The sequence below is a fragment of the Phascolarctos cinereus genome, unplaced genomic scaffold (genome assembly GCF_003287225.1).
Source record: "Phascolarctos cinereus isolate Bilbo 61053 unplaced genomic scaffold, phaCin_HiC Scaffold_1;HRSCAF=81, whole genome shotgun sequence".
NCBI classification, from domain to species: Eukaryota; Metazoa; Chordata; class Mammalia; order Diprotodontia; family Phascolarctidae; genus Phascolarctos; species Phascolarctos cinereus.
The window spans coordinates 193,672,816-193,700,134 of record NW_027555514.1 but is presented as its reverse complement, the minus strand read 5'-3'; the positions used below and the strand labels follow the sequence as shown (position 1 = coordinate 193,700,134).

The following is a 27,319-nucleotide window of genomic DNA, read 5'->3' as shown; positions in this document are numbered from 1 at the left end:
GTTTCTCCTTTCTCTCAGATCTTTGGGGCTCAAGAAAAATCACTTAACTCCTTCCTGGATGCTCCTACCATCCTTATGCCCTCCAGGTCCACTCGAACCCCCATAAGACAGGTATGTATGTACCTTCTCCTTCCCCTGTTGTGACCACTTGAGGCTTTGGATCTTCTTCAACATCGCTTTGATAAGATCATTCAGCCAGTCGTCATCATCAATGGTCAGTGACGTATGAATTGAAAACTTGAGTAACAGAAAGTGGAACACAAAACACAGTCAGGGAGAGGTCATTCACAGAGTGGAGAGAGAAAGATGGTAACAAGTCTAAGGGCTGAAACTAGAAGTATGGAGATGGAAGCTGGGGAATGGGGGACAACCTAAGTAAATAACAAAAGGATTCAGGAAGATAGACTAGGTAGGGCTTGAAAACATAGGGATGAGACTTGACCATTGAATAAAATATGATTGAATAAATATTATTACAAATCCAGCCTCAGACACTTATTAGCTATGTGACCCTGGGCAAGTCACTTAATTAACCCTACTGCCTCCAGAAATAATAATAAAATAGTGAATCAATTAAGATTTGAGGACAGAAACCAGACAGGATAGTGTAGCCTCTTCTACCAGGGAGTCACCCTCAAAGAAAAACCAAGATGAGAGGCCTGAGAGCCTCCTTCAGAAAGGGTAGAGACATGAGAAAAGGGAACTAATGTCTCATTTCTCACTAGCAGAAGCCTTTTCTCCCACTCCTTCTGAATAAAGTCCTCTTCAATGTGCCCTAAATTTAAGAGAGGAAAAAAAGAGGGCTCGTCTCATTAAAGTCAGTCCTCAAAGACATGAGATTCCCACTCATCTATCAAGGGGAAGTAGAAGAGGACATTGAACCTGGAGTTAGTTCCAGGATTAAGCAAAGTAGGCAGCTGCCTAGGGTCCGACACACAAAGGGCCCTTTAAAATGTAACTTTTACTCAATGCAACTTTTTTTGGTGCCTGAAAAGTCTGGTTTATATATGTTGGGAATGTGCTCAGGATATGTCAGTTGCATGTATCATAGTGCTAAAGACAGCACTCTTATGCACAGTAGAAGCTAAGAAACAGCTTTCATAGCATAGAGCAGCAGGCCAAAGCCAGGAGTCAACGCCTCCCCAGGCATTTTCAATGAGAACATCTCCGTGGCATATGACCATGAAGGAAAATGAGCTTTAGTGAGAATTCTCTATTCAACACAACCCCATAAAATGTAATGACAAATGTTTCTGCAAATTCAATTTCTTTGTGGTATAATTTGTGTGTGAAAGGAAATAAGAAATGCAGAGCTCCTCAGAGTACCATGAGTTACAAACCACTGGATCAGTGGATACAATGGTACAAAGCACACTTGTTCTGATGATGCTGTTAGGCAAGGAAAAAAAATTATTTTTTGGAACCACTTTTAAATTTGCAATTGTACCATAAGCAACTATGAATGTATTGGGCTATTACTATGATACCCCTAAATTACAATTACTCCATTAAGAGGAAGAATTATATTCCTATTTTAATTTGGCAGGGAGAGGTTTGAGATTCAAGCCTTGTCTAAGGCATACAAAAATGCCTTGACTGGGTTCTGCTTTGACCTACTCTAGAGGTAGACCATGTTCAGCCTACTGAACGTGGACTATTGTCTATGAAGAACATGGAAGTCTCATAGGGAAGGGAATGCCCCTAAGCTCCCTCCAACCCAGGGTGGTTCTATCTCCCACCCTGGCTTCCTTCTGTTCCAGAATCTCCCCGCTCCCTTTTCTTCTCCCAACCCCTGTCCTTACTCTCCAAAATCTGAATCATTTTAGGAATTTCTCTTTTCCACACTTGGCCCAGTTTGAAGTTGATCACAGGATGCAGGGAGTTGAGAGGGTGAAGAGCATGCAACAGCCAAAGGGAGGTTGTGCCAAAATCCTTTACTTTATATGGCATAAGAGAAGACATCTGGGAAGGAAGAGGTGGGTGGGAGGAACAGCAAGAAATGATCCAGGTAAAGGCGTAATGTACATAGGGGTAACAGGAGAGGTCAACCTTAGGTCCCCAAATTCCAGCCCCTTTTCCCACATTTCTGTCATTGCCCTTTAGGCTGCTAGGCCCCCCTCCCTTAAATTTCCTGACCCCAATCACACCCCATACTCCTTAGCCATGCCTCCAAATTCCCCATCCAGACCCAAACCAGTTACCTATAGCATCACTTACTAGCAGAGTGACAAAGACCACCTGTGGGGAGGGGTATTCAGTAGCTGCAGAAAAGAGAAGAAAAAGAAAAGACCAGGAGGCATCCAGGTCAAGGTGTGTTATCTCTAACACAGTCCATCCCCAACCCCCCGATCAAGACTAAGCCCACAGATAAAGGACAGAAAAGAAGCATCTATGATACAGAAAATTAGAACCAGGAACTCTAGAGAGACCCTGTATCTGGGACATGCACCATCCTAAGGCACTCTCTTAAGATTTCTTAGTGCTACTCTTTCTTTGTTCCACCCCTAACATCCTTAAGCTTTATCTACCACTTGGTGCTCTAGTCCCCTTATTCTCTAGTTTTGGCCATTTGCTTTGCCAGGCTCTACTCCCAGGCTCTGGTCTTGTCTTCTCATTGTCCTCCTTCCAAAGGTATAAAGCTCTGTCACTAAGGTTCCCACCTCATGTTCTTTCCAGCCCCACATCCATATTTCTAAGTGCTCTCCCTCTCTCTGTCTCTGTCTCTCTCTCACTCTCTCTCTCTTCCTGTCTCTCTTTTTCTCCCCCCTTCCAGGGAAACCCAACGCCTCCAGCTCACGGTTAAAATGATGGCTGCCAAGGTAGGGGGTATGACCCAAGTCCTGAACCTTCAATGCGACATCAGTGGCAGTCTTGCAGAGGGGCACAAATGCCATGGGGCTCATAGGCTGACACAACACATTTATCAATTTGAGCAGGGCCACCTAGAGGTAACATGGAATGCAAATTTCAACAACAGTTTCAGTTGCCAGGCTCCACTATCCAATCCTTACCACCACCTCTACAGGGGGCTAGAGCACCATGCTCTCAGCACCATCATCTTTTGTCCTTATGGGAAGATGGGGAAAGGGAGCAAGGGAGAGTGATTATCTCTACGGCCCATGCACCTACTCCTCCCATACAACATTTGGAAAGTGTGCTAAGGCTCTCAGGACACATTTCTGGTTGAGGACAACTTCAGCAGGAATGATCTTATACACAACATGGTGAAAGAAACCTCCCTTGATACTTAGGGTCATGAAACATGAAAATGCATAGGGCAAGAGGGCAGCCTACCACCATGGAGACTTTTAGGGAAAAGGCTATTTTTCTGTCTGCCCCAGGGGGCAGAACAGCCAGCAGAGATGGGGATAGGGAGAAGAGATTCCAAAAGTAAGTGAAATTCTTAGGGTAGCCCCTTAGCCCTGGAGGAAGGATGCTAGTGGGGAAGAGGCAATTTGAGGGCTAAGTTGAAAGGGGATGGGAGAAGGCCAGGCTTCTTTGTTTCCAGGAGTATATACCAGATGTAGGATACTGACTGACAATTCCTGGGTTTCCTCATCACTCTGAAGGAAATGAGAAAAAAGAAAAGTCAGCCCAACCCTATCTAAGCCTCCTGGGTCAGTAGCTCCACCCTCCTTCTGTCAAAATCCAAGCCCAGAGGCTATAGAAGGCATTTTAGGCTGTACCCCATAATCTGAGCCTGACTCTTATTCTAGCCTCCCCTCCCCTCCCTCTCATCCCTTATGTTCCCAATCCTACCCTTTTTATAGCCCTTTTGCAAGCCCTACTCTAACCCTTTTCTCTCTATGTGGCCCCCTTACAGCCCAGCCTTCACCCTTCCCCTACTCACTATGGATCCAATCTCACTGAGTTTGATGAGATGGTTAATGACCACATCTCCTTGTTGCAAGGTGAAGTAGTTATAGGCACCTAGTTTTTCAATAAATTGTAGTAGAGGCAAGCGTACCTGTTACATAAGTGGCATAACATATACTTAAGGAACATTCAAACTGTGAGGTACCTTTGAAGATTTTAAAGATGAGAAAACTGAGGGTCAGAGGGATAAGGTGACTTTCCAAATAGTAAATGATGTGTTAGTATCAAAGCTGGGATCAGAACCCAAATCTCCTCAATCCTAGTCCAATATGTTTTCAACCTTGCTTAGCCAATGGTCCTAGCTCCTTCTGATCACTATCCGGAGGCCTACAGCCATCCCTTCTTGCACTAGCCATCTAGGAATACCCAAGCACTAAGCCTGGCCCCCCTACAAACCCTCCTCTTGTAAATAACTCTTCTCCTCATTATCTCCATGACTATGAGTATGGGGGCTGGGGGTGGGGGTGGGGGAATCAAAGGGAAGAATCAGGGTCCAAAAAAGACATCCATTCACAACTTTAATGGAAAGCTAAAGATAAGTTCTTTGGCATAATGGCCAAATTCCTTAACCTAATACTATTCCAAGGCCTCCTCAATTTTGATTACAACTTACCTTTCCTACCTTCCCACCCACCTACACCTACCCAACTCTAGCCAAAATGGCCTATTAGTGCCCTCCAAACATGCTTCTGTACTCCTCTCTCTGTGCTTTTGTTCCTACTATTCCTAGAATTTCCATTAGCTGTCCAACCCACTTCCCCTTCCAAATCCTGTTGTCAAAATTATACCTTATTCTTCAAAGCCTAATTCAAATCTATCCTCCTCTTTCAATTAAATTCTGAGTTCTGGGCATATAAAGATGAAGAATGAAAAATTCCCTGTCCTCAAGGGCTCCCATAATCCTGAGGAATGCAACATGTAAACAGATAAGTGAACACGGGATAATTTTGAGAGAGAGAGAGAGACAGAGACAGAGACAGAGAGAGAGAGACAGAGAGAGAGAGAGAGAGAGAGAGAGAGAGAGAGAGAGAGAGAGAGAGAGAGAAGAGAAACAGAGAGAGAAGAGAGAGAAGAGAGACACAGAGAGAGAGAAAGAGAGAGAGAGAGAGAGCATATTGAGGGCATAGACAGAGGCACCTGAGTGGAGACTTGAAGCATGGTATACTAAAGCAAAGAAGCAGGAGATGAAATTTGGAGTTCAGATGATTTCTCTTAGGCTGTAATTTAGAAAGCACGACAGAGAGTAATGAGAAGTAACTACAAAAGTAAAGACCCAGATTGTGATGGGATTTTAATGCCAAATAATGGAGTTTGTGCTTTATCCAAAAGCAATGTTGTCATTGTTCAGTCATTTAAACCACGTCCAACTCTTCATGACCCCATTTGGAGTTTTCTTGGCAAAGAGCCATTTCCTTCTCCAGATCATTTTACAGATGAGGAAACTGAAGCAAACAAGGCTAAGTGACTTGCCCAGGGTCACACAGCTAGTAAGTGTCTGGGGCAAGATTTGAACTCAGATCTCTCTGACTCCAGGCCCAGCATTCTATCCACTGCACCATCTAACTACCTAAACAACAACAGAAGTTGTGTGATCCTGGGCAAATCACTTAACTGCTGTTTGCCTTAATCCACTGGGGAAGGAAATGGCAAACTACCCCAGTGTCTTTGCCAAGAAAACCTTGGGGTCCATGAGGTCATGAAGAGTCGGACATGACTTAATGACTAAACAACAACGACACGATAGTCCAGGTGAGTAGTGATAAGGGATGGTGGCTCTGTGAGTGAAGAGGAGACAGAGATTAGAAATGTTGTAGATATAAAATTAACAAGACTTGGCAACAGATTGGATGTGGTGGTGGAGACAGGCAGTGGTGAAAGAGTGTGAAGAATCAGTGATGGCTCTGAAGTTGCGGACCTCAGTGACTCAGAGGATGGTGGTCCCCTCAATAGGTATAGAGAAGTCTAGAGAAGAAAAAGGTTTAAAAGGGAAGATAATGAGTCATCTATTCTGGTCATATTAAAGGGATGGATTTCCAGAAGCAAGGGGTAGCTTACAATTTCAAAAGCTGCAGAGAGGTTAAGAATAATAAGAACTGAGAAAATATGATTGGATTTAACAATTAAAAGATCAATGGTAACCTTGGACAGAACAGTTTCAGTCCAGTTGTGGGGCTACAATATAGTAAGGCATCAAGAACTGGGTAGGAGGCAATGAGTGTAGTCAGTTTTTTCTAAGAAGTTGACTATTAAAGGAAAGAGAGAGACAGAGACACAGGGAGAGATGATGATGATGATGATGATGATGATAGCTTGAAGGGTTTGCAGGCTCAGGCAAAGGTTTTATTAAGGACAAAGAGATATGAGAGTGTTTGTAGGCATCAGGGAATGACCCAGTGTATAGCGAGGGACTGATGGGAGACACAGAGGGAATGATCAAAGGAGCAAATTCTTTCCTAATCATCCAAGCAAGCCCCAAGTGATCTCCTCTATACTACTGTGATATCTATGGATTGTTCTTGAATTCTTATCTTTTCATGAGTGCAGGTCTTATTGTTCCAATTAGACTGTTAGCTCCTGTATATTATACAGCACCCAGCACAATGCTTTGAATATAGTAGATACTCAGTAAATTTGTTTGTTAACCGATTCTCCAGTCATCATCTTCCTCCCACTTTGGAGAATAACTTCTTGAACCTGCTTCAGATGGTGGGAAATGGACAAATACGAACTAAGAGCAGGACCCTGCAGCTAAGGTTGACTTCCCCAACATTCTCCCCAAAGCTGACAGATTCCTCTCTCCCCTCCACCACCACCCCTGAATCCTCCCTTTGATACTCTCTCAGAATCTAAAGAAAGTAGCTGCCCTGTTCACTGCTTCCATACTCACTGATTTGGAGTTCTCCTTAATTAAATTTATAATGGTCTCCATCACTTCAGCCTTTAGTTCCATGGTCTGGGGCACTAAAGGAAAGATCAGAGGCAAGGTAGTAGTCAATTTCCTCCCTTCTTCCATTGTCCAAGTAGCATTGTCTGCTACTTACTACCTATATAATTATAGCCAGCATTTAAATATATAAGATTATAGATATTTATATATGTGTACATGTATGTGTACATTCATGTATGTAAATGCTAGCTATATAACATTGAGCAAGTCACTTTGGGTCTCAGTTTCCCCATCTCTAAGATTAGGGAGTTAGACAACATCATTTCTAAAGCCCAAGGTAGCTCTATATCCTTTACTTCTATAATGACATTAATCATATCACTCCTGAGACTCAAAAACTTTCAGTGGTTCCCCATTGCCAAAGGGACTCCCTCCTGTGAGAAGGAAGGGGGTCAGGTCCAGATCTCAAACTATACTACAAAGCTGAAATCACCAAAACAACGGGGTCTTGAGTAGGAAACAGAGATGTTGATTAGTGGGATAGATTAGGCACACAACATACAGAGGCAAATGAGCACAGTAGCCTAATGTTTGATAAGCCCAAAGATCCCAGTTTGGGGCAAGAATTCACTATTTGAAAAAATATAGATTGGAGAAACTGGAAAGGAGTCTGGTGGAAACAAGGTATAGACCAGCATTTCACATCGTATACCAAGAGAAGTTCCAAATAGGTGCATGATTTAAACATAAAGAGTGATGCTGTAAACAAATTAGAGAAGTGTGGAAGAAATTACGTCAGATCTATGGATAGGTGAAGAGTCCATGACCAAATAAGAACTAAAGGGGGAATCGTAGGAAATAAAATTGGAGAATTTTGGTTACATAAAATTAAATGTTTTTGCATAAAACCAGTTCAGTTAAAATTATAAGAGAAGCAAGTAAACAGGGAAAAAAATCTTTGTCATGATTCTCTGATAAAGTTATCATTTCCAACATGTATAGAGAACTGATCACATATGCAGATAAGAGACATTTCCCAATTGACAAATGGTCAAAGAATATGAATAAACATCTTCAGGGGAAGAAATCCAGGCTACCAATAGCTATATTAAAAATGCTTCCATCATTAATAATTAGATAAATGCAAATTAAAACAACTCTGAGGTACCACTTCACACCCATCAGATTGGCAAAGCTGACAAAAAAGGAAAGTGACAAATGCTGTATGAGCTGTGAGAAAACAGGTACGTTAATAAACTGCTGGTGGAGCTGTACACTGGTTCTATAATTCTAGAAAGCAATTTGAAACTATACCTAAAAAACACTATTAAACTGCACAGTCTTTAACCCAACTGCCCCACTACATTTACATCCCAAAGAGATCAAAGAAAGTGAAAAGGACACATATGTACAAAAATATTTATGGCAGCTCTTTTTGTAGTGGCAAAGAATTGGCAACTGAAGGGGTACCTATCAATTAGGTAGAGGCTAAACAAATGATGGTATCTCAATGTAATGGAATACTATTGTGCTATAAGAAATGAGGAAGGATCACCAATCAGGATTTAGATGGAACATTTAAACATCCTTAGCCAGAATAATAAAAACCCACTGGAGGTCTTCAGCAGCCTTCAGCCTGCTCTTCTGTCACACCTGGGACAGACATTTCCGCACTCAGAAATTCAAATATCTGTATAGTGCTGATTGACAAAGACTTACCAGAATGTCACCTTGGAGGAAGACACATAACTTTCTAGGCAAAGAAGGAATCTTGTTGTGAGCGCAGGTACAAGACATGGTGATTTGTTCCTAAGAAAGCTGATATTTGTACTGACGTATAGTCAATACACTTTGATTACCTACACTGATGAGCATGCATCTTTTTAGGGTAATGTCTGCCCTATTAAACATAAATAAAGGTAAATTGGTTTTATGTGTAGATCATGTGTTAGAGCCATGTATCAAAATGAAGTCAAAGACAAAATAAAGTCTCATATGTACCAAAATATTCATAGCAGCACTTTTTGTGCATACTAAAAACCTCCTTCAACTGAAAATCCGAAGAAATGATATTTTCTCCAACCTACAATCCTTTCTAGACTCTTCCCTTTAGGAAAGGGTATAGAATGCCAAGAACAAAGGCTAAGGTCTGGGAAATGGAAATCTAGTAACCACACTTTGAACAAAGAGTACTTTTTCTCAATAAAATTATTGCCTTTCCCATCCCCTGAAGCAAGTAGCTTGTGACCCACCTAGGAAAAGTGCTCTCTTTTCCATCCCAGGGAACTACCCTCTTTTTTATTTAGAAGGTATTAAAATATTGATCATAGAGAGGAGCCACTTTCCATCCTTAAGGGTTGTGGTCAAGGATAGAACCCAGTAGTTCCACATGAAAATTAAGTGACTACTGTAAGAGACTTTTGTTCTAGGACATTCACCTAAAACTTTTTGGTCAAACTGGAGCCATATTGGGAAAATGCCAAATTGAAGAATTTATAGTGTATACTAGAGCCAATTGGGAGCCCTGGAGATTTTAGAGAAGGTGAGTAACATCATCAAATCAATGATTTAAGAAAATGATTTGGGCAGCAGCACAGAGGAAGGATCAGAGAGGGGACAGTCCAGAAGTAGAGACCAATTAAGATGTTATTACAATTGTTCTTATGATTAGTTGTAAGGAGACAAAGTAGAGTGAGTGGGGGAAAAAAAGAGGCAGATGTGTAATCAAACTAACAAGACTCAGCAAAAGATCAGCTATGAGGGTTGAAGAAGAGGTATGCTCAAGAATGACTCTGAGGTTGCAGAAAGGAAGAATGAACAGAAATAAGTTTGGGGGAGGAGGAGGAGGAGGAGGAGGGAGAAGATAAGAAGCTGTTCTATTTTGGACGTGTAAAAGCCTATGAGACATTTAGGTAGAGATGTCCGGTTGGTATTCTGGGATTAGATTTCAGAGAAATTCAGACATATGTGTTTATATTGACATATATTTGGGAGTCATCTGCATAGGGATGATAATTGAACCCCTGGAAGCTAAGATCACCAAGAGAAAGGGGGTAGAGAGAGTCAAAAGGGTGTCAACCTACACTTTCAATCACACCTACAGTTAAGAAACAGCATATATAGACAGATGACAATCCAGCAAAAGAGAAGATTTTCATATGCTTTTGTATTCTTCCTCCTACTTCTCAATTTTTCCATTTTTAGTATGAACATAGACACGCACACAATAAGTTTCAATAACTCAAAACAAAACTAAAATTTTTGGGACACTGTATCTGTTGTGTGTTTCTTTAGACAACTCCCTTTCTTCCTTCTTAATGGAATTTTTTTAAATCTTTAGAATTTCATAAGTTTCCCATATCTCCTGAGTTTGCTTTTTCTATAGAATTTTAGTCCATCTGATGTTGCTATCATTCATCTCAACTCTTAAAAACACGCTGTCTCAAAAATCTAGGCAGAATATCAACCTATACCCTCCTGTTCTCTCATCTGTCACAAATTCTAAGATAGAATGGTCACTTCCCCAAAAGGTTTTCATCATTTTCACCCCATCAACCAATAAACCCAGGTAACGCCCTATCATCTCTAGGATCAAACTCTATTTGGCATTCAAAGTCCTTCATAATCTAGTTCTCCTCTACTTTTCTAGTATCCTTCTTCAACCTTACGTTCCCCCCTCTGCTCCAAAACACTCTCCAATCCCAACAAGACACTCCATCTCATGGGTCCAGGGATTTTCTCTGGCTGTCCCCTATGCCTGGAATGCTCTCCTTCCTCATCTCTGTCTCCTGATTTGCCTGACATCCTTTAAGGTCCAGCTTCCCAATACCTTTTAATTCTAGAGCATTCCCTCTGTTAATTATTTCCTATTTGTCTTTTATATAACTTGTTTGTACATATTTATCTGCTTGCTGCCCCCCACATTAGATCATGAGCTCCTTGAAGACAGGGACTGTCTTTTGCCACAATACCTGGCACATAAAGAACTTAATAAATGCTTACCAACTGTTTGATTGACTGAGAAACCAGTGCTCAGTTGGTGAGAACTGGATCCAGAACCTAATTTTCCATTGTTTCCTCCACCTTTTGAAGAATATTTTCAATAAGTTTAAAAAAATCATTCCACATGCTTCTGTGCCAAACTTATGATCCTGCTTCTCAAATAACTCTACTTCCTCTTTATGTCTAGCTAGTCCTCTATACACATACTCTGTTGACAATAAAGCTTCCAGTTCCTCCTCCATTGATCTTCACCCAAATGCTCTTCCCTATGTTTCCTGATTCTGGGTCCTGGATTTCTTCATATGAACTTATTGTCTTAATAATCAATGCTGCCTGTTCCTTTTTACCTGCCTTATTTTTTTTTAATAAGGTATATCCTTTCATAGCTATATTCCAGTCATAGGGGGGCCATCTCCAATTGTCTTAATCTATATCTTGCCCCTGGACCCAGATGGCTATGGAGGAGAGTGAGGCTGGTGACTTTGCACAGTCCTGCCTCACTTAAATCCAATTCACTTGCGAGTCACAACATCTCCTTCCTGATGTCATGGTCCCCTTTGAGAACAAAGAAAACAATAACCTGTGAATAGTAGTAGCTGCCCCACTGAGGACCCAGTTGGCCAGTTCCAGTTGGGCAATGCAGCTCCTTTCTTCTTCCCTCCCTCCCTCCCTTCTTTCCTTCCTCCCTCCCTTCTTTCCTTCCTTCCTTCCTTCCTTCCTAACTTCCTTTCTTCCTTCCTAACTTCCTTCCTTCCTTCCTTCCTTCCTTCCTTCCTTCCTTCCTTCCTTCCTTCCTTTCCTTCTTTCCCTCCTCTCCCTCCTCTTCCTCTTAATAGGAAGGTGTTCTGCCCAAAGGAATATAAATTTTGATTATTAAAACCTAGCAAGATGTCTTGGGGTTTATGGGCTAGATTTCTTTTTTATGGATCATGTCTTAAACCCAATTCATTCTGGCTATCATTGGCTAACAGTAGGTCCCAGCCCAAGACTCATTTGGTCATTGTTTGGATTCTGATGGTTCAGAGTGCATGTAAATAGAAATTATTTCTGTTTTGACTGGAAATCTCTCCCAGATTGATTTTATTTTTTCAAGTAGGTAAAAGAGGTCATTCTTTGCCTCATTTCTGCCTAGCCTTAATCAATAATGGGTGTTGCCTGAGACTAACTGAGACCTGGGAAAGACCTTAGCTGAAAAAGGCTAAGCCCTCCCACTGCATCTGAGGCCATCTCCAGTCATCCTGATCTATATCTTGCCATTGGATCCAGATGGTTTTGGAGAAGAGAGTGAGGCTGGTGACTTTGCACAGCCCTGCCTCACTTAAATCCAATTCACTTGCAAACCATGACATCTCCTTCCTGATGTCAAATTCACTTGTGAGCCATGGCATCTCCTTCCTGATGTCATAGTCCTCTTCCAGGATGAAGGACAAACAACAATCCAGTCATAGATATCATTTAACTAACTAAAAGGCCAAATTTGTGTCCTTGCATTAGGATTTCTTACTAATCTTGCTTGCTAGCCATATCTGTACATTTATATATAGACACTGAAGTCATGAGTTTTGTTATTAATTCTTTCTAAATTTTTTTTCCTGTTGACTTCTAGGGATTTCAACTGCCATTCTTCCTACTTTGTAGCCAATTATTTTGTTTGCCAACATACATAGGAACTTTTCTAACACATACACACACAGACACATAGACACACACATGCACACACACACACACACACACCCCTTGTTGTTAGCTTAAATTTCTTTTCATTAGATTTGCAAGACTCCAGGCAAATATATTGCTATCGGTTCTTATTAGATGTACTCCATCCCTGTCCTAGGAGGTGTCCTGTATTTTGAATAGTGATCCATAAATCCATGTCCCATTCTCATACAGCATCTTCTCAACCAACCCTTCATTTCTCAAATCTACTTTTCTGAGTTCCTTTCCTTCAATGGGTAAAACTGTCTAATTCATGTGCCCCCAAAGTCTTCAGCTGCATGCCCAAGATTCTGCAATTTTGACCCTTCCTAAGTTCCATCTGTTAGTATCATTTGTGACAAGTCTTGGGAGATTCTCTGTATTTATGTTCAAGAAGGCAGCAGATTACTAGCATTATTAGTCAACAAATAGCTCTTCTACATTGAGTCACTGACCACCATACTACTCTCCTCTTCTTCTGCCACTTGCAAGATGCTCTGATAGAACTTGTGGGTCTATTTTTATTCCTTGTAAGTTAAACAGCTGCATCTTCCCTAGGGCATCTAATACCCACCCAGTTTTTGATGAATAATAATAATAACTTATATTGGTATGTAACTTTACAATCTGTTTTCTTATGTTATTTAAATCTTACCACCCTATGAGGTAGATAGGGCAAGTATTATCATCCCCATTGTACAGACAAGGAAACTGAGGTTCAGATATGAATGACTTGCCCGAGCTCTCACAGCTGGGACTAGAGCTCCAAGTCGACTATACCATGTTGCTTCTCTCACTCTACCACGTTGCTTCTGAAAAGAAGAAACTCTGCTAGACCCAGGCCTTCCCATTCCCTCTCGTCAACAATAACCAGGTTCGGAATACACTCACCTTCCTGGAATACGTCTCTGAAGATGTGGAGTGTTACTATCACCTCGGTTATGTCCCTGCAGTTCATGCTCTTCAGGAACAATTTGACCATCTCTTGGTGGCATAGCCGTGCTGCCAGGGGAAGAGAATTCAAGGGAGTGGAAGAAGTACATGTGGGAAGGGGACAAATGAGAAGGAATCTAGAAGTCATCTGGTCCAGGCCCCTCATTTTATAAATGGAAAAACTGAGGCCCAGAAAAGCAAGGCGATTTCTTCAAAGTCACACAGAAAATACACAAACAAACTGGGATCTGAACCCAAGTTTTCTGATTTTGAATTCTCAACTCCTTCTATAATATCATATTGCCTCTGATTGTTAACCAAAAGCTAACTTGTTGCAGAAAAGACAGGATCATTGATGGGGCTTAGAACTCACCCTTACCCCCATTTTCTTCCCAATCACCATTGCCTAATTATGACAAATAAGTCTTTTATCTTTGTCATTACTAGAATTATATCTCTGCCTCTCTGGGCTTAGATCACCTCTGCAAGAAGATTATAGGGACCAGAGGAAGGGGTATTTTTAGACACTTTGAATTCATACCATGCAGAGCTGATATATAGATATGGAGATAGAGATAGAGATATATAGAGGTAGAGATAGAGATTACTCTGAGCCTCAGATTTGGGCAAGTTATCCATAAGAAGAGAAATACTGTACCCCAACCCCACTTTCCATAGAAGATAAAGGGCTGGTTCTGGGGCAAATATAGTCCTCCTTGCCTTGGCAGTCTCCAGGCTAGGCAGAAATGAAGGTGGCCCACATAACCCCCTCCCTCCTCACTGATTAGCTCAGGCCAAGGGCCCCTGTGTTCTTACTCATAATATGGAAGGACTTCAAGGCCATATTGTGATTCTGAAGTGTATGTGAATCTGAATTGATAACTTTCCAAATCATCTGTAAGAAGAGAAATTGTTTAGAGGGAGAAACAAGAACCCATAGGAGACCCTTGTCATGGGAAGCAACCCACTTTCATAGAAAGAGCACTGAAGTTGGAGTCAGGGACTTGGGTTACACCCCTCGCTCTCCCACAAATGAGCTATGTAAGTGTAGGCAAATCTCTTCACTTTTCTTGGCCTGATTTTCCTAATCTACAAAATGGGATAAGCCACCTTAGAGGAGTTTTGTAAGAAGCTATTATTCTTCGCATTGAGAGGAGAATTAAAGCAAAGAGCAGAAGAAACAGGGGACAGTCATAGGGAAAACAGAAAGCTGCATCCCAGAAGACTCCCTAGACTTCCAGTGCTGAACATAGAAGGCCAGTATTGTTTTCACCCTGAAGGAATTGTTCCCTATCACCTAGCACCATGGCTGGCAAGTAGGTGCTTAATTGAGTTCACTGAATTGAGTGAATTGAATAAAGGGGAAAATATAATCATTTTCCTCCCCACCACATTGTGAGTAAAATATCCTCTTCCCCCTTCCCCCCCTAGGAAAATTGAACATTTTCCTGTGGGATGACATGGACTTTCTGTATTTTTTTTCCAGTGCTAGAAAAAAGCAACAATGCCCTTCCACCACTGAAAATTCTGCCTGGTCTGGCCTCATGGGAATTTGTCCAACCTAGCTTGGGGAAGGATTCCAGTCCTGCTCCACAGGGTTCATGCATTTGCCTAGTCAGGTAGGCCTAAGGACCATAAAAATTGTGGTGAATGACACAAAAGGCCTGGCATAGGCTAGGTGGGGATCACAGAGACCCAAGGGGCCCAGATTCCTTGATTCCCACAGAGCTCACCTGTGAAGACAATAGCACTACGAGGTCGTCCAGTTTCGATGCTAGATTCACACTCCCACACTCACCGGCAGCAACAGCTTCCAGGAGCCGGGAAAGACACTATATGGAAGAGTAGGGTCAGAACTCTAAATCTCAGACCAGTAACTTCCCGCTCTGACTTCATTTAACACTTTGTCCCTTAATAATCTATTTGTCTAGGGGCAACTAGGTGGCGCAGTGGATAGAGCACTGGCCCTGGATTCAGGAGGACCTGAGTTCACATCCGGCCTCAGACACATAACATTTACTAGCTGTGTGACCCTAGGCAAGTCACTTAACCCCTACTGCCGAAAAAAAAAAAACCACCAAGTAAATAAATAAATAAATAATCTGTTCGTCACGTGCCATTTAGTATGATTATATTGCAGATTGAGGATTGCCGGAAGATTGCATCAATTTAAGATTTTGGAATATTCCAAAAATGGAATGAGCTGGCATAGGTCAAGTGGTTTCCCCTCAGGCTTTCAAGCAAAGACTAGATGACCACTTGCTGAGAAATACTTGTTCAAGTATGGGTGGTACTAAGTGATCTTTCAAGTCTTGAGTACTCTGGTGTCCCTTACTAGATTATAAACTCCACGGCAGCATGGAAAAGATCTTAAGAAAAACTTTTTAGCTCCTCAGGTACCTAGTGTAGTGACCCATACACAGTAGGTGCTTCATAAATGGTTTTCTGGTGGAAAGGAATGGAGGTAAGAAATCACTCCTACTGATGGGAAAGGGATCTGAACCCCTAAAAGGAAAAGACCATATCTTCAGGATCTGGACCCAAAAAAGGAAAAGCCCTGGAGTTTCCCAAATGGCCAAATCTCTGGTGTTTGCCTGAGGCTGTAATCCTCCTATCCTTAATCCTATCTGGGCTCCATTTTCCCTTGGCCCCATGATCCAGGTCCCAGGTGTTCTCTTACCTCACAGTCACCCCAGTTTACTAGTCACTCCTATCCAGATCCTCCTTAAACCCCTTCTCCAGTCACCCTAGACTACTTAGCCACTCCCACATCCCTCCCACAGTCTTTCTGTATATAAGGTCCATCTGACATCCATTCAGGTGCTCAGATTCTTAAGATCTGGCCTGCTTGCATTAATGATACAAATGCTTAGACTCCTTAAGAGTCTGGCTAATATGGCTGATCTTTAATGAACCTTGTCTTTGCCTGAAAGAAGACTTGGGTTGAATTCATTCAGGCAGGACCCACGTATCATGAGTTTGAGGTCTCAGCACCCCTAAGTCTCTAAACCTCAGCACTACCTCCCATTTTCTCTCTAAATATTGTCATACTCCAGATCCTAGGTAGGTAACATGCAGTATCTAAAAGGAAGACAACACCTGTTCCATTCAATTCCTCCCAAAAGCTTTTCCAGTCTGAACCTACTCAGACGTACCACAAATCTTCCAATTAACTTAATGTGAGTGCCCAAAAGGGAAAAACATTCAGGGTCATTCAAAACCATGAAAACAGTGAATGCTGACTTCAGACAGGCAGTTATAAACAAATTCATACCCACAGCTGGGCTTCCCCTTAGGGACTAATCCTACTGTCTTTCTTTGCCTTTCTTTCCGGTGCTGATAGCTCACACTTACACATCACTTGAGGATTTGCAAAGTATTTTACTAAATCTTCTGAAGGAAGTAGAACAAGTATTCTTGTCTCCCCTTTACAGAAGAGAAAAATGGGGCCCAGAGAGGGGAAATGATTTGCCTGAGTCACATAGCTACATAAATAGAGCTGAATGTCAAGACCTCTCCGGGGTTCTTTACCCTACAGTGACACCAAGCTATGATTAAAGCCAAATTCTCAAAGGCCCTAAAAGTTTCACAAATACCCTCCTCTTTTTGTTCCTCTGTACCCTAAAAAGAGGCAAATAACCACACATTTATATTATCTATAGCCTTCTTTCAAAGTATGTTAATATAGGATTTGCTTTTGAATGGTCCTTAATTTGATATATTTATACATACACACATACATATATATATGTGTATAAGTATATTATATATGTGTGTGTGTGTGTGTGTGTGTGTGTGTGTGTGTGTATATATATATATATATATATGTCTCTGATAGGCCTATTTCCAAATAAAACCGGTCATAATCAAAATAGAACAGTTGGTAAGAATATTGAGTTTAAGTGGTTAAGGTCATAGGTCCTTTCCTCATATGAAACAGCTAGTTCCTCACGAAGTAAAATTTCACATCTAGCCTGTGTGCTGCGCCCCAATAACCACCTCACAAATATGTGTTCCCCAAATATGAATACTTCCAAAGGTATTCCCCAAGGGAATTTGGGTAATGGGTATAACCACCCAGAAAACATCTCAAAGCACATCTGTCAGTGGGGCCATCTTCACTAAAAAGAGAACAACAGAGTATGGAGGGGGCACAAAGAACGTTGGACTGGAAATCAGAAGACCCTGAAGAACTAGTTGTTTCATGGTGAAATCAGTCTACCTCGGTTGTTATTGTTCAGCCTGTCTGACTCTGTGATCCTTCTCTTAAAGTTGTGATACTTCTCTTAGAGTTGATCCTCCTCGAGCCAGTAGAGAATTTCAGTATGTTTACTTGTCTAATGAATAAGCACTGTATTAGGTCAACCAATAATCAGAGAGATGTGACTCTGGGGTTTTCTTGGCAAAGATACTGAAAAAGTTTGCCATTTCCTCCTCCAGCTCATTTTACACGGTGGCAAACAGTGTTAAGTGAGTTGTCCAAGACGACACAGCTAATAAGTGTCTGAGGCTAGATTTGAACTCAGGAAGATGAGTCTTCCTGACTCAAGGCCCAGCATCCTATCCACTGTACTACCTAGTTAGTTCAGTCACTCATTAATAAAAGAGGGATGAAAATCCATCACTCATCAACCTCATAGAGTTGTTGTGTTTAAACATATCGTGTGTGTGAAAGTGCTTCCTGGATAAATATAGGGTGATTTAATGGCTTTTTGTGTTTTTCTTATATGTATTCTTAACTATTTCTCATGTCCTATATACTCAAGTAGGCTATAAAGTCCTTGACAAAGGGATTAGAGTTGCAAATTTTCTTTGCATCTCCCTGCAGTAAAAATTATTCAGTTTGCTTTAATTAAATTTGTCATCAAGTAATCATGCTAGAAAACAACTAAGATACGGTCCCTATGCTCCCAGAACTTGAAATCTAACAGGTATGAGAAATGGGCAAAACCTGCTGAGGGAGAGAAGATACTGTCTCCCTTTCTTTGTGCACCCTTTCTGCTTTCTATGTCTCTCTTTCTCTCCCCAGGTTCTTTCTATTCAATCTCTCCTGCACACATTTGTAGCCACTCACATTCTCAGTTTCTTCATCTGTAAAATAAAAATAAAATATAGGACTAGATGACCTCTGAGGTCCCTTCATACTCTAGATCTACGACTTTATGATTCTTCTAGCAGAACTTCCTCTCAGATTCTTCACTTAGAGGTAGGGAAAAATGACTCATAAAGTATTGTTCCTCCCAGATAACGTATTATTCCTCCCAAAGGAGATTGTCACTTTTTAGGGAACAAAGCCTTAAGCTAAAAGGATGAAGCAACAGCATTCACGAGGCCCTTTCAGAAACGTCATTTCTACATTTTACATAATTGCATGTCTATAACCTATATCTAGTTGCTTACCTTCTCAGGGAAGGGGGAGGGGAATGAGGAATAGAATTTGGAACTCAAAACTTTAAATAAAAATGTTTACAAATTGCATTTAAAAAAAAGAAGTGTCATTTCTACTTTTTGTAACATCTCTCCTATACTTCCCTTTCTCTCTTCTAACACTGTCTCCACCGTGGAGCAGGCCCTCATCACCTCTCGTGTGGGTTAGTGTAATAGCCTGCTGGTTGGAGCAGAAGTTTGTTTGGCTTTTAAAGTCCTTCTTAACTTGGACCCTTCATACCTTTCCAGTCTTTTTACACCTCAATCTCTTTCACATTCTCCGACATTGGCTTCCTTACTGTTCCTCATGCACAACACTCCATCTTCTGCCTCTCTGCTCTTCTCTCTCTCTCTTCATCTCCACCTTCTAGATTCTCTGGCTTCCTGCAGGACTCACCTGAAGTCCAACCGTCTGCAAGAAGCCTCTGCCAGTCCTCTATAACCTCACTGCCTTCCCCCGAGACTATCCTCAATTCATTCTGCATATATCTTTTTGCATATGGTAGTTTGCGTGTTGTCTCCTACATCAGACTATGAATTCCTGAGAGCAACAGGCACTGGGTTTGGTGTGGTTTTTTTTGGATTCATTTCATTTTATTTTTTATCTTTCTCTGTATCCCTGGTCCTTAGTATAGCTAGCACAGTGCCTGGCACTTTTATTGTTGTTGTTTAGTCTTTTTTCAGTCATGTCCAATTCTTCAAGACCCTATTTAGGGTTTTCTTGGCAAAGATACTGGAGTGGTTTGCCATTTCCTTCTTTAGCTCATTTGACAGAGGAAACTGAGGCAAACAGGGTTAATTGACTTGCTCAAGGTCATACAGCTAGTAAGTGTCTGAAGCTGCCTTTGAATTCAGATCTTCCTAACTCTTGGCCCACCACTTTAGCCACCATGCCACTTAGATGCCCCATGCCTGTCACTTAGTAAGTGCTTAATAAATTGATTTGATATTAGAGCATACAGTAGTCATATGGTTTTATTGGTTAATCACAATTCCAAAATGGACCCAGAGTCACATCTCTCTGATTATTGGTTGAACTAATACAGTGCTTATTCATTAAAAAAGTAAACGTATTGAAATTCTCTGCTGGCTCAGGGAGGATCAACTTTGAGAGAAGTATGATAGATCTAGGGGAAAGCTTAAGAGATCATCCAGTCCATTTTAGGACCAAAGCAATTAAAGGAATTATCCAAAGTCACACAAGCAATAAGTTGCAGAAGCAGAATCTGAATGCAAGACTTCTCACTCCAAATCCACTGTGATTTCCACAACAGTACACTACTTCTAAGTGCCAAAGTAGGGACCATATTTGGGTATCCTGTAGAAACTTGCTAAGGATCACTAAAAGGTTGAGGGTTAGAAAACACTGGTCCAATGTTATAATTTCCAATAATTGCAGAATGATCTTTTCTTTTATAACTTTCCAAATCGTTTGAAAACACATTATGTCAGAGATTATCCTAACTACTCATATGGTGGTCTTAGCTCCAGAGCATCCCTAGATCTTCGGCAGAGAACCCTAGGATGTGTGCTTTTCAGAGACACCCATATTCACCTGAATAATGTAGAAGGGCTTCACATCTGCTTTGCTCATCATCAGAACATGACTGATTAACCAGCATAATTGACAGTTCAGCTTTGTTGGTTTTAAGAGAAAGAAGAGGTCTCCCAATGTGTTCAAGGTTTCTTCAGCCACCTGTCCCCAGGGAAATAATATTAGCACCTTAGCTGAGAGGCTTTAGGAGGGTACAGTGGCTCCCCCATAAGGCAAAAAGAATTTGCCCCATAACTTGTGGATAGATAACCACTTCTAGGGTTTCTCTAGGTTGTTGGCAAGTAATAGATAATACTGTATACCCCTAAAATGTACTGGGTTTTTTTTAAGAAGCACCATTTTGGTTGTCTCCTGACTGATGACTCCCTGGAATGACACTCAGTGAGTCTGACCAACAATGGGGATGAGATAAGGGTAGGGGGAAAGGGGAGAAGAAGGGCACTTATCCTTTTGGTGCCCTTTGAAAAGGAAAGGAAAGGGTTGGGAAGGAGCCATTGCCATCACCTGGAAACTTAGCTGAGTGTCTTGACAAAGGAAGAGTTTATTCAATTTGCTAACAGGAAGCTATGCCACCCCACCCCACCTTTGGCATAGACAGCTGCCTCATAGGTGCTCGACTTTGTGCTCCCAAGCCCCATCCATTATATCAGTCAATTCCTGTCCCTACCTTGCTCTCGGTCTTCAGGGGCCAGCAAGTAAAAGCAGTCAGAGTGTTAAGGAAGCCTTATAAGACAACATCTCTTTTGTGATATCCATGGCTCCCTCACCAACATTGCCCAGAGAATTGTGCTTTCGGGCATTAACGGCCAATCCGCTGATCACTACATGGGAAATCAGAGCTGACACTGAACCCACACCAGTTCCCTAGCCTTCACTGTGCTAAGAGTGAATCACATACTCTTCATGGCCCCACTCCTCCATAGGGTCTCCATAGGGACACTAGCTCTATTCCAGTTTCTAGATATACCCCCATCATATCTATAAATTGGTGTGGTTCCAAGCTCCTAGGATCCTGCCAAGCACTAGGCTTGGCTTCTCACACTGCAAGAGCTGAGAGGCTGCAAGGCCGATGCTACGACCTCCATGCTCTTCCCTCCATCTTCTCTCCTGTCTTGTCTTCTACCCACCCCCACTATTTATCCCTCAGTCCTAACAAAGGTCCTCACCATTACATAATCCCAGTCTTTCTTCTTCAGTCTGGGCCTTTCTCAGGAGGGGCAGGATATAGCTCCATGTAGCACCAATGTAGGGTACCATACCTAGATATAAGGAGGATGAAAAGGGGTATTTCCATCTCAGGGTAAGAAGCTGACACCTGACACATTTACTAGCTATATGACCACGGAAAAATCACTTAACCTTCCTAGGCCTCAAACTTCTTATCTATAAAATAAGGCAGTTGAACTAGACAGACTCTGGGGTACCTTTCCATTTGAGATCTAGGGTCCTGTAACGATCTAGTTTCCCATTCATGGTGGAAAGCTAGGGATAGTTGAGGTTCTGGTTTTCTCATCATTTCTCACTTGGCTGCACTACTATGGGAGTTTTCAACTTCTCCACTGGCCCCAAGAAGCTCCTTATTATATCCTCCTTCTTGGTACTTCACCTCTGCCTCTCTGATTAGAAGGTGGCACCAGGTATGGACTCCAAACCTCCATTTGACCTGAGGGTCTTCCCCTCCCAGTTTGATTTTTTTCTTTTATTAAAGGGATCATCCCTTGACTCACTTCTTAAAGACGCCTATCTACTGAATGGGCATTGCCTCCCTCAAAGTGAGAACTCAAAAAGACTTTAGGTTAAAAAGGCCAAAGTCTCCCACTGCATCCTGGGCCATCTCCAGTCATCCTGATCTACATCTGGCCACTGGACCCAGATGGTTCTGGAAGAGAAAAAGAGGCTGGTGACTCTGCACAGCCCTCCTTCACTCAAGTCCAATTCAACTGCAAGTCATGACAACATGGTCCTCTTAGAGAACGAAGGATGGACCACAACACACAAACCACAACTCCCATATTTTCATCTTTTCTTCAGTGCTTTGTCTTCCCCAGTTAAATTATAAGCTCCTTGAAGGCAAGGGTTGTTGTTCTTTTTTCTTTTTGTATCCTCAGCATTTAGCACGTTGCCTGGCAAGTAGTAGGTACTACTAAATAAATACTACTAAATAAATATTTAATATATTTTAAGTATAATTATTTAAATATTAATATTAAATGGTACTGATGTTAAATATTAGTCTTAATATTATTTAAATGTAATTTATTTATATTTATTATATTTATTAAATATTTATTAATACAAATAATAAATATTGATTGACTGAATGATATTTCTTAGCTCTCCCAGTAATATGTCAGACCATAGGAAAGCCCTTTCTCTTTGGCCTTGAATTTCCCTATTTGCAAGATGGGAGTAAAAATACCTGGTTTATCTATCTCACTGGGTTGCCAAGAAGGTCACATGAGATTACAGCAGTGGTGGTACACATAAGATAAGGTATTATCATCCCCTGAGATCTGTCCCTTTGGGGCATAAAAGTCGCCATGCTCTTGGGCATCAATAGGAAATGATTCGCCATGGCATCCCTGGGTATCTGAGACTTATATGTAGGTTTGGAGGTGGGAGGAGATTTGTCCCTCAGTCAGTGCTGGTGGCCTGCTGCTGCTCCACCATTGGAGACTTCCACACAAAGGGCCATCCATGGTCCTGGGATCGAGGAAGCTGCAGTGGGTAGGTGTGGCTAGACTCCAATCATTCCATTGGAGCAAGGGACACATTTCCAGTTTCTGCTACTCTCCCAAACTTGTTTGCTTCAATAAGCAGACTCTCTACCTTCACCAGTCCATGAAACTTGTAGCACTGGCCTAGCTGCTTAGCCAGGTCAGTCTTAAGCTGCCTTCTTCCTGATTTGGTTAGCCCAGACAGCATAAACCACTGACTAGGTTAACCTTCCTGCCCCTCCCCCTACTTCTCTAATAGAGGATTTAAGGCAGAAATGGGAATATGATGTCTCCCAACTATCCCTAGAAAGTTCTATCCACCATGGACTTGAGGTCTCTTTGTTCTGCTCCAGAGGTGCTTCAGACCCAGCCTGTCTCAAAGCACCTCATCCTATCATCATCAGTTAATGCTTTGGAAAGGAATTGAACTGAATTATGGAAAATGGCCCTCCTGGCTAGTAAGACTGCTCTGCTTTGCCTGGCTCCCTTCCCCCTTCCCTAAGCCCTCCTTTATTGTTGTGGCTGTTGAACCTATGATTTTCCGGATATAGCAAACTCTTAACAATTCAGCTCCTCAAGTCCTCTGAAACTTACAGTCCCAGGGGCACTGAGAAATTAAGTAACTTTGTTCAATGTCACAAAGCCAGTGAGTAACAAGGCAGGACTTGGACCCGGTGTCCCCAGTTCTGAGGCTGGCTCTCTATACACTACATTGGACTGCCTTTCGTTTCCTCCTTCCTTATGTCCTCCATCAAAATTCCCCATTTCAGACTACTCTGTAAAAAGATCACAGGTAGGTCCTTCCTCTTCTGCCTTCTCTGAGTTGGGATGGGGGTGCTCCAATCAACCCCTTGCCAATACTTCCAACACCCTATCTTCTGTAAAGATTCTGAGTCTTCTCAACCCTCCTTCAACTCTCTGCTGGATTTCTGGTGTGCCTTTCTCTATCGGGGACCTCAATGACTCAAGCTCATCAGGGAATTAGAAAAATCATGAGATGGATTGAGGGACTCATTCATTCCTCCATCTTCCTTCTGCCCCTACCCCAAATGCTCTTCTCTCTCACAGTCACCCCTACCTTCATAAAGGATGAGCTTCCCCATTGTCCGAAGAAGATTTGGCGGGGGCACGCTTTGCTCCTTCATTCGGTCCCAAAAATTATTGATAACCACTTTGGGGCTGTGGGCTTCTAAAGCTAGTAGGACAGCAGCAGTGCTTTCCTCCTGCTCCTTATTTAGATTCTGGAAAAAAAAGGGACACGCATTTCCTATGCAGACTGATCCGCTGGACTTAGGGAACTTGCTCCCTGTTCTCCAAATTCCAAGTCTCGCACTAGCTTCACACTGGAAGGCGATGGGAATGCTCTGTACGGCAGAAAGAAATGAGTTCTCCAAAAGGAGTGTCTCCACAGAGCAGGACTCTGCTCAGGTTATTCCCTGGGACAAGTGGGTTGGGTTGACAAGAAGGACACGAGGAGAGCAGAATGCAGATGTGACGATGAATGTGCCGAGGAGGTATGAAGTCAGGCACCTCATAGACAGGGAGGCAATTATCCAAGAACAAAACTAAGAAAACAGGAAAGTGGGTCAGCTTCAGATAAATAAGCTTATAGTGGAAAGAGATGTTGTGGAGATATAGTGGAGAGAGACCTGGACTAAAGCAGGAAACTTGGATTGAAATCCCAACTCTAAGGCATATTAGGTTGTGACCACTGCTAAGTAAGTCACTTAACTTCTCTCAGAATCAGTTTCCTTATCTGTAAAATGGGCAAACTAATTGCTTGCATTATTCACCTCACAGAGTTGTGGAGTGAAGGAATTGTTTTCTAAATCTTAAAGCCCTATATAAGTTCTTATTATTGCTAAGTCGAACTATGCAACTGTTACTTAGGCAAACAGAGAGGTAATTAGAGAATGAGTGGACAGCAAGTGGAGAGGCCAGCAAGGGGATGATTCACAGGTGGTAGAATTAAAAGAGACCGTATAGATCGACTAGTTTCAGCACTAAGGTAGGAATGGGGCAGCTCTAGTGGCACATTGAGAGCGGCATCATTGAGGTGCTCAGCCTAGGATATCCCAGGTCTAACTTGGACGACACATATCCAAGCAGCTTTCTCCTGACCCAGTCAGTACTCAAAACAAGGTGTCCTTGTATCCCTGCTGCATTTTATATCTCCCAAGTAGAAAACAGGAACCTCAAGGGCAGGGACAATTTTTCATTTTTGTCTTTGCCCCTAGTGCTTAGCACAGTAGTTGGTGTTAAATAGATGTTGACTGAATGAATTGATCCCAGGTCTTTACTCTGACTCATCAAATGCCCCACCTCCCCCCTACCAATACTCCCTTCTACTAAGCATTCACATCCACCCAGTTCACAAATCTTGGCAGTAGCCCAAGGAGCAAGAATAGGAAGTTACACCTCTGGCCAAGTATGTAAGGCCTTTAGTACCTTCTATCTCTGACCAATACAGTCCCTGCCAAGAGTGACTCCCTTGGAAGCAGCCAGGTTCTTTTGTTCTCCCAATTTCCCTCATCCCCTAAGCCCCAGGGGTCTCACCACTTTTAATAAGTAGTTGACGATTGTGTCACTTATATTCTGGCTCAAGGCAACATTTATTTTCTTGCTGCTTAAGATCTTCCTTTCCAGTAAGTCGAGCATATGAGCGGTCTTCTCTGGAACAAGCTATTGGAAAGAAAAACAGAAGCAAAGAGTGTGTGTGTGTGTGTGTGTGTGTGTGTGTGTGTGTGTGTGTGTGTGTGTGTGTGTAGGGATGTATATCACTGAGATCCCTGGTAAGCAGATAGACTAGGGGAAGAAGAGTTGAGAAAAAGAAAAGGAAGGAAGTAGTGAGAGGAAGGAGAGAGAGGAGGACAGGGAGAAGGAAGAGACCCAGAGAAGGAAGACTCAGACCAGTGACATGGACACGGACTGGCCTTAGTAGTTGTAGCTAAATCTATTGCTAACTCCCAAGATTTTGCTCAATGATGTCTTTAGAACGACTGATTTTTGTCTAGCTGGCTGTGTAGATCCATCTCCTGTTGTCTGAAGCGAGGTGAGTGTGTCAGATGGCCTCACCTGAGAGGTTTTCTGGACTGATTCCAATAGATTTTTGATGTTCCATGCTGAAGGGATTGAGTCCCATTGCCTTTCAGCCATGACCATACATTCTTGGATATCCTGGGATATCCCTGTGAGGTATAGAAAGGGTAAGATTTGTTTCTTTCCTGCTGGAGCTTTCTGGTTCCCATTTCCTAAGACACTCACTCCCAGAGGCAACATGGTATAATGGAAAGAACATTTGGCTGCAAGTCAGAAAATCTGAGTACAAGTCCTGTTTCATCACTTGTTAGCTGCGTGATTAGAAAAATCATGCCTCAGTTTCCTTATCTGTCAAATGGCGATAATATCTGTATTCACCCACCTCAGACAACTATTGTGGAGACCAAATGAGTAAAAGTGATCTGCAATTATAAAGTACTATTTAAATGTATAATATTATTATTCTATCCTACACATCCCTTTCATAGGCACTGGAGGGAGATATAGATGGAATTCAGGCAAGTCTAAATATGAAACATATATCCTAAATCCCATACTCCATATCTGTTCTTACTAAAGAGTCTGGGAAGGCCTTACTGGACCTTTCTTGTGTCCCCTTAACAAGACAAGATTCCTTTGACAAGGCACTGTCTGAAACAGCTAGGTGATACAATGGATAAAGTGCTAGACCTGCAGTCAGGAAGACTCATCTTCCTGAGTTCAAATCTGGCCTCAGACATTTACTAGTTGTGTGACCCTGGGCAAGTCACTTAACTTCTGTTTGCCTTCATTTCCTTATCTATAAAGTGGGGATAATACTAGCACCTGACTCTCAGAGTTGCTGTGAGGATGAAATGAGATAATTAATTGTAAAGCACTTAACACAGTGCCTGACACATAGTAGGTATTTAATAAACGTTTGTTTCCTTTCTTCCTTCCTAAAATCCTTAATAATGTAAGTACAGGTAAGCTTTTGGAATCCTTATTCTAACACTCACCTAAATTGCTGAGTCAGCTCACCAGAACATGGCTACTACATGCCCTCAGAATCCTATGGTTAATCCTAGAGGGCTTGTCCTTTTTGTTATTAGTATTTCAATAGATCATATTTTATTTTCCCCCAACTATGTGTTAAAACAATTTTTGACATTTGGGTTTTTTAAGTTTTGAGTTCTAAATTCTTCTCCT

The 27,319-nt window shown here is 41.9% G+C and overlaps 1 protein-coding gene across 1 annotated transcript in view; it reads right to left on the bottom strand.

The window, feature by feature from the left end:
- Positions 1-26,371, bottom strand: part of LOC110218753 (maestro heat-like repeat-containing protein family member 1) — a 73,180-nt gene extending 46,809 nt beyond the window's left edge. Inside the window, 18 exon segments of the mRNA XM_078150101.1 lie at positions 124-237; positions 723-775; positions 1,803-1,962; positions 2,218-2,261; positions 2,798-2,942; positions 3,519-3,563; positions 3,851-3,967; positions 6,764-6,837; positions 13,352-13,462; positions 14,210-14,288; positions 15,127-15,225; positions 20,376-20,516; positions 21,043-21,083; positions 21,086-21,196; positions 21,542-21,634; positions 24,171-24,333; positions 25,649-25,774; positions 26,168-26,371. Of these exon segments, the coding sequence (XP_078006227.1) occupies positions 124-237; positions 723-775; positions 1,803-1,962; positions 2,218-2,261; positions 2,798-2,942; positions 3,519-3,563; positions 3,851-3,967; positions 6,764-6,837; positions 13,352-13,462; positions 14,210-14,288; positions 15,127-15,225; positions 20,376-20,516; positions 21,043-21,083; positions 21,086-21,196; positions 21,542-21,634; positions 24,171-24,333; positions 25,649-25,774; positions 26,168-26,371 (1,920 nt within the window).
- Positions 26,372-27,319: the final 948 nt, after the last annotated feature.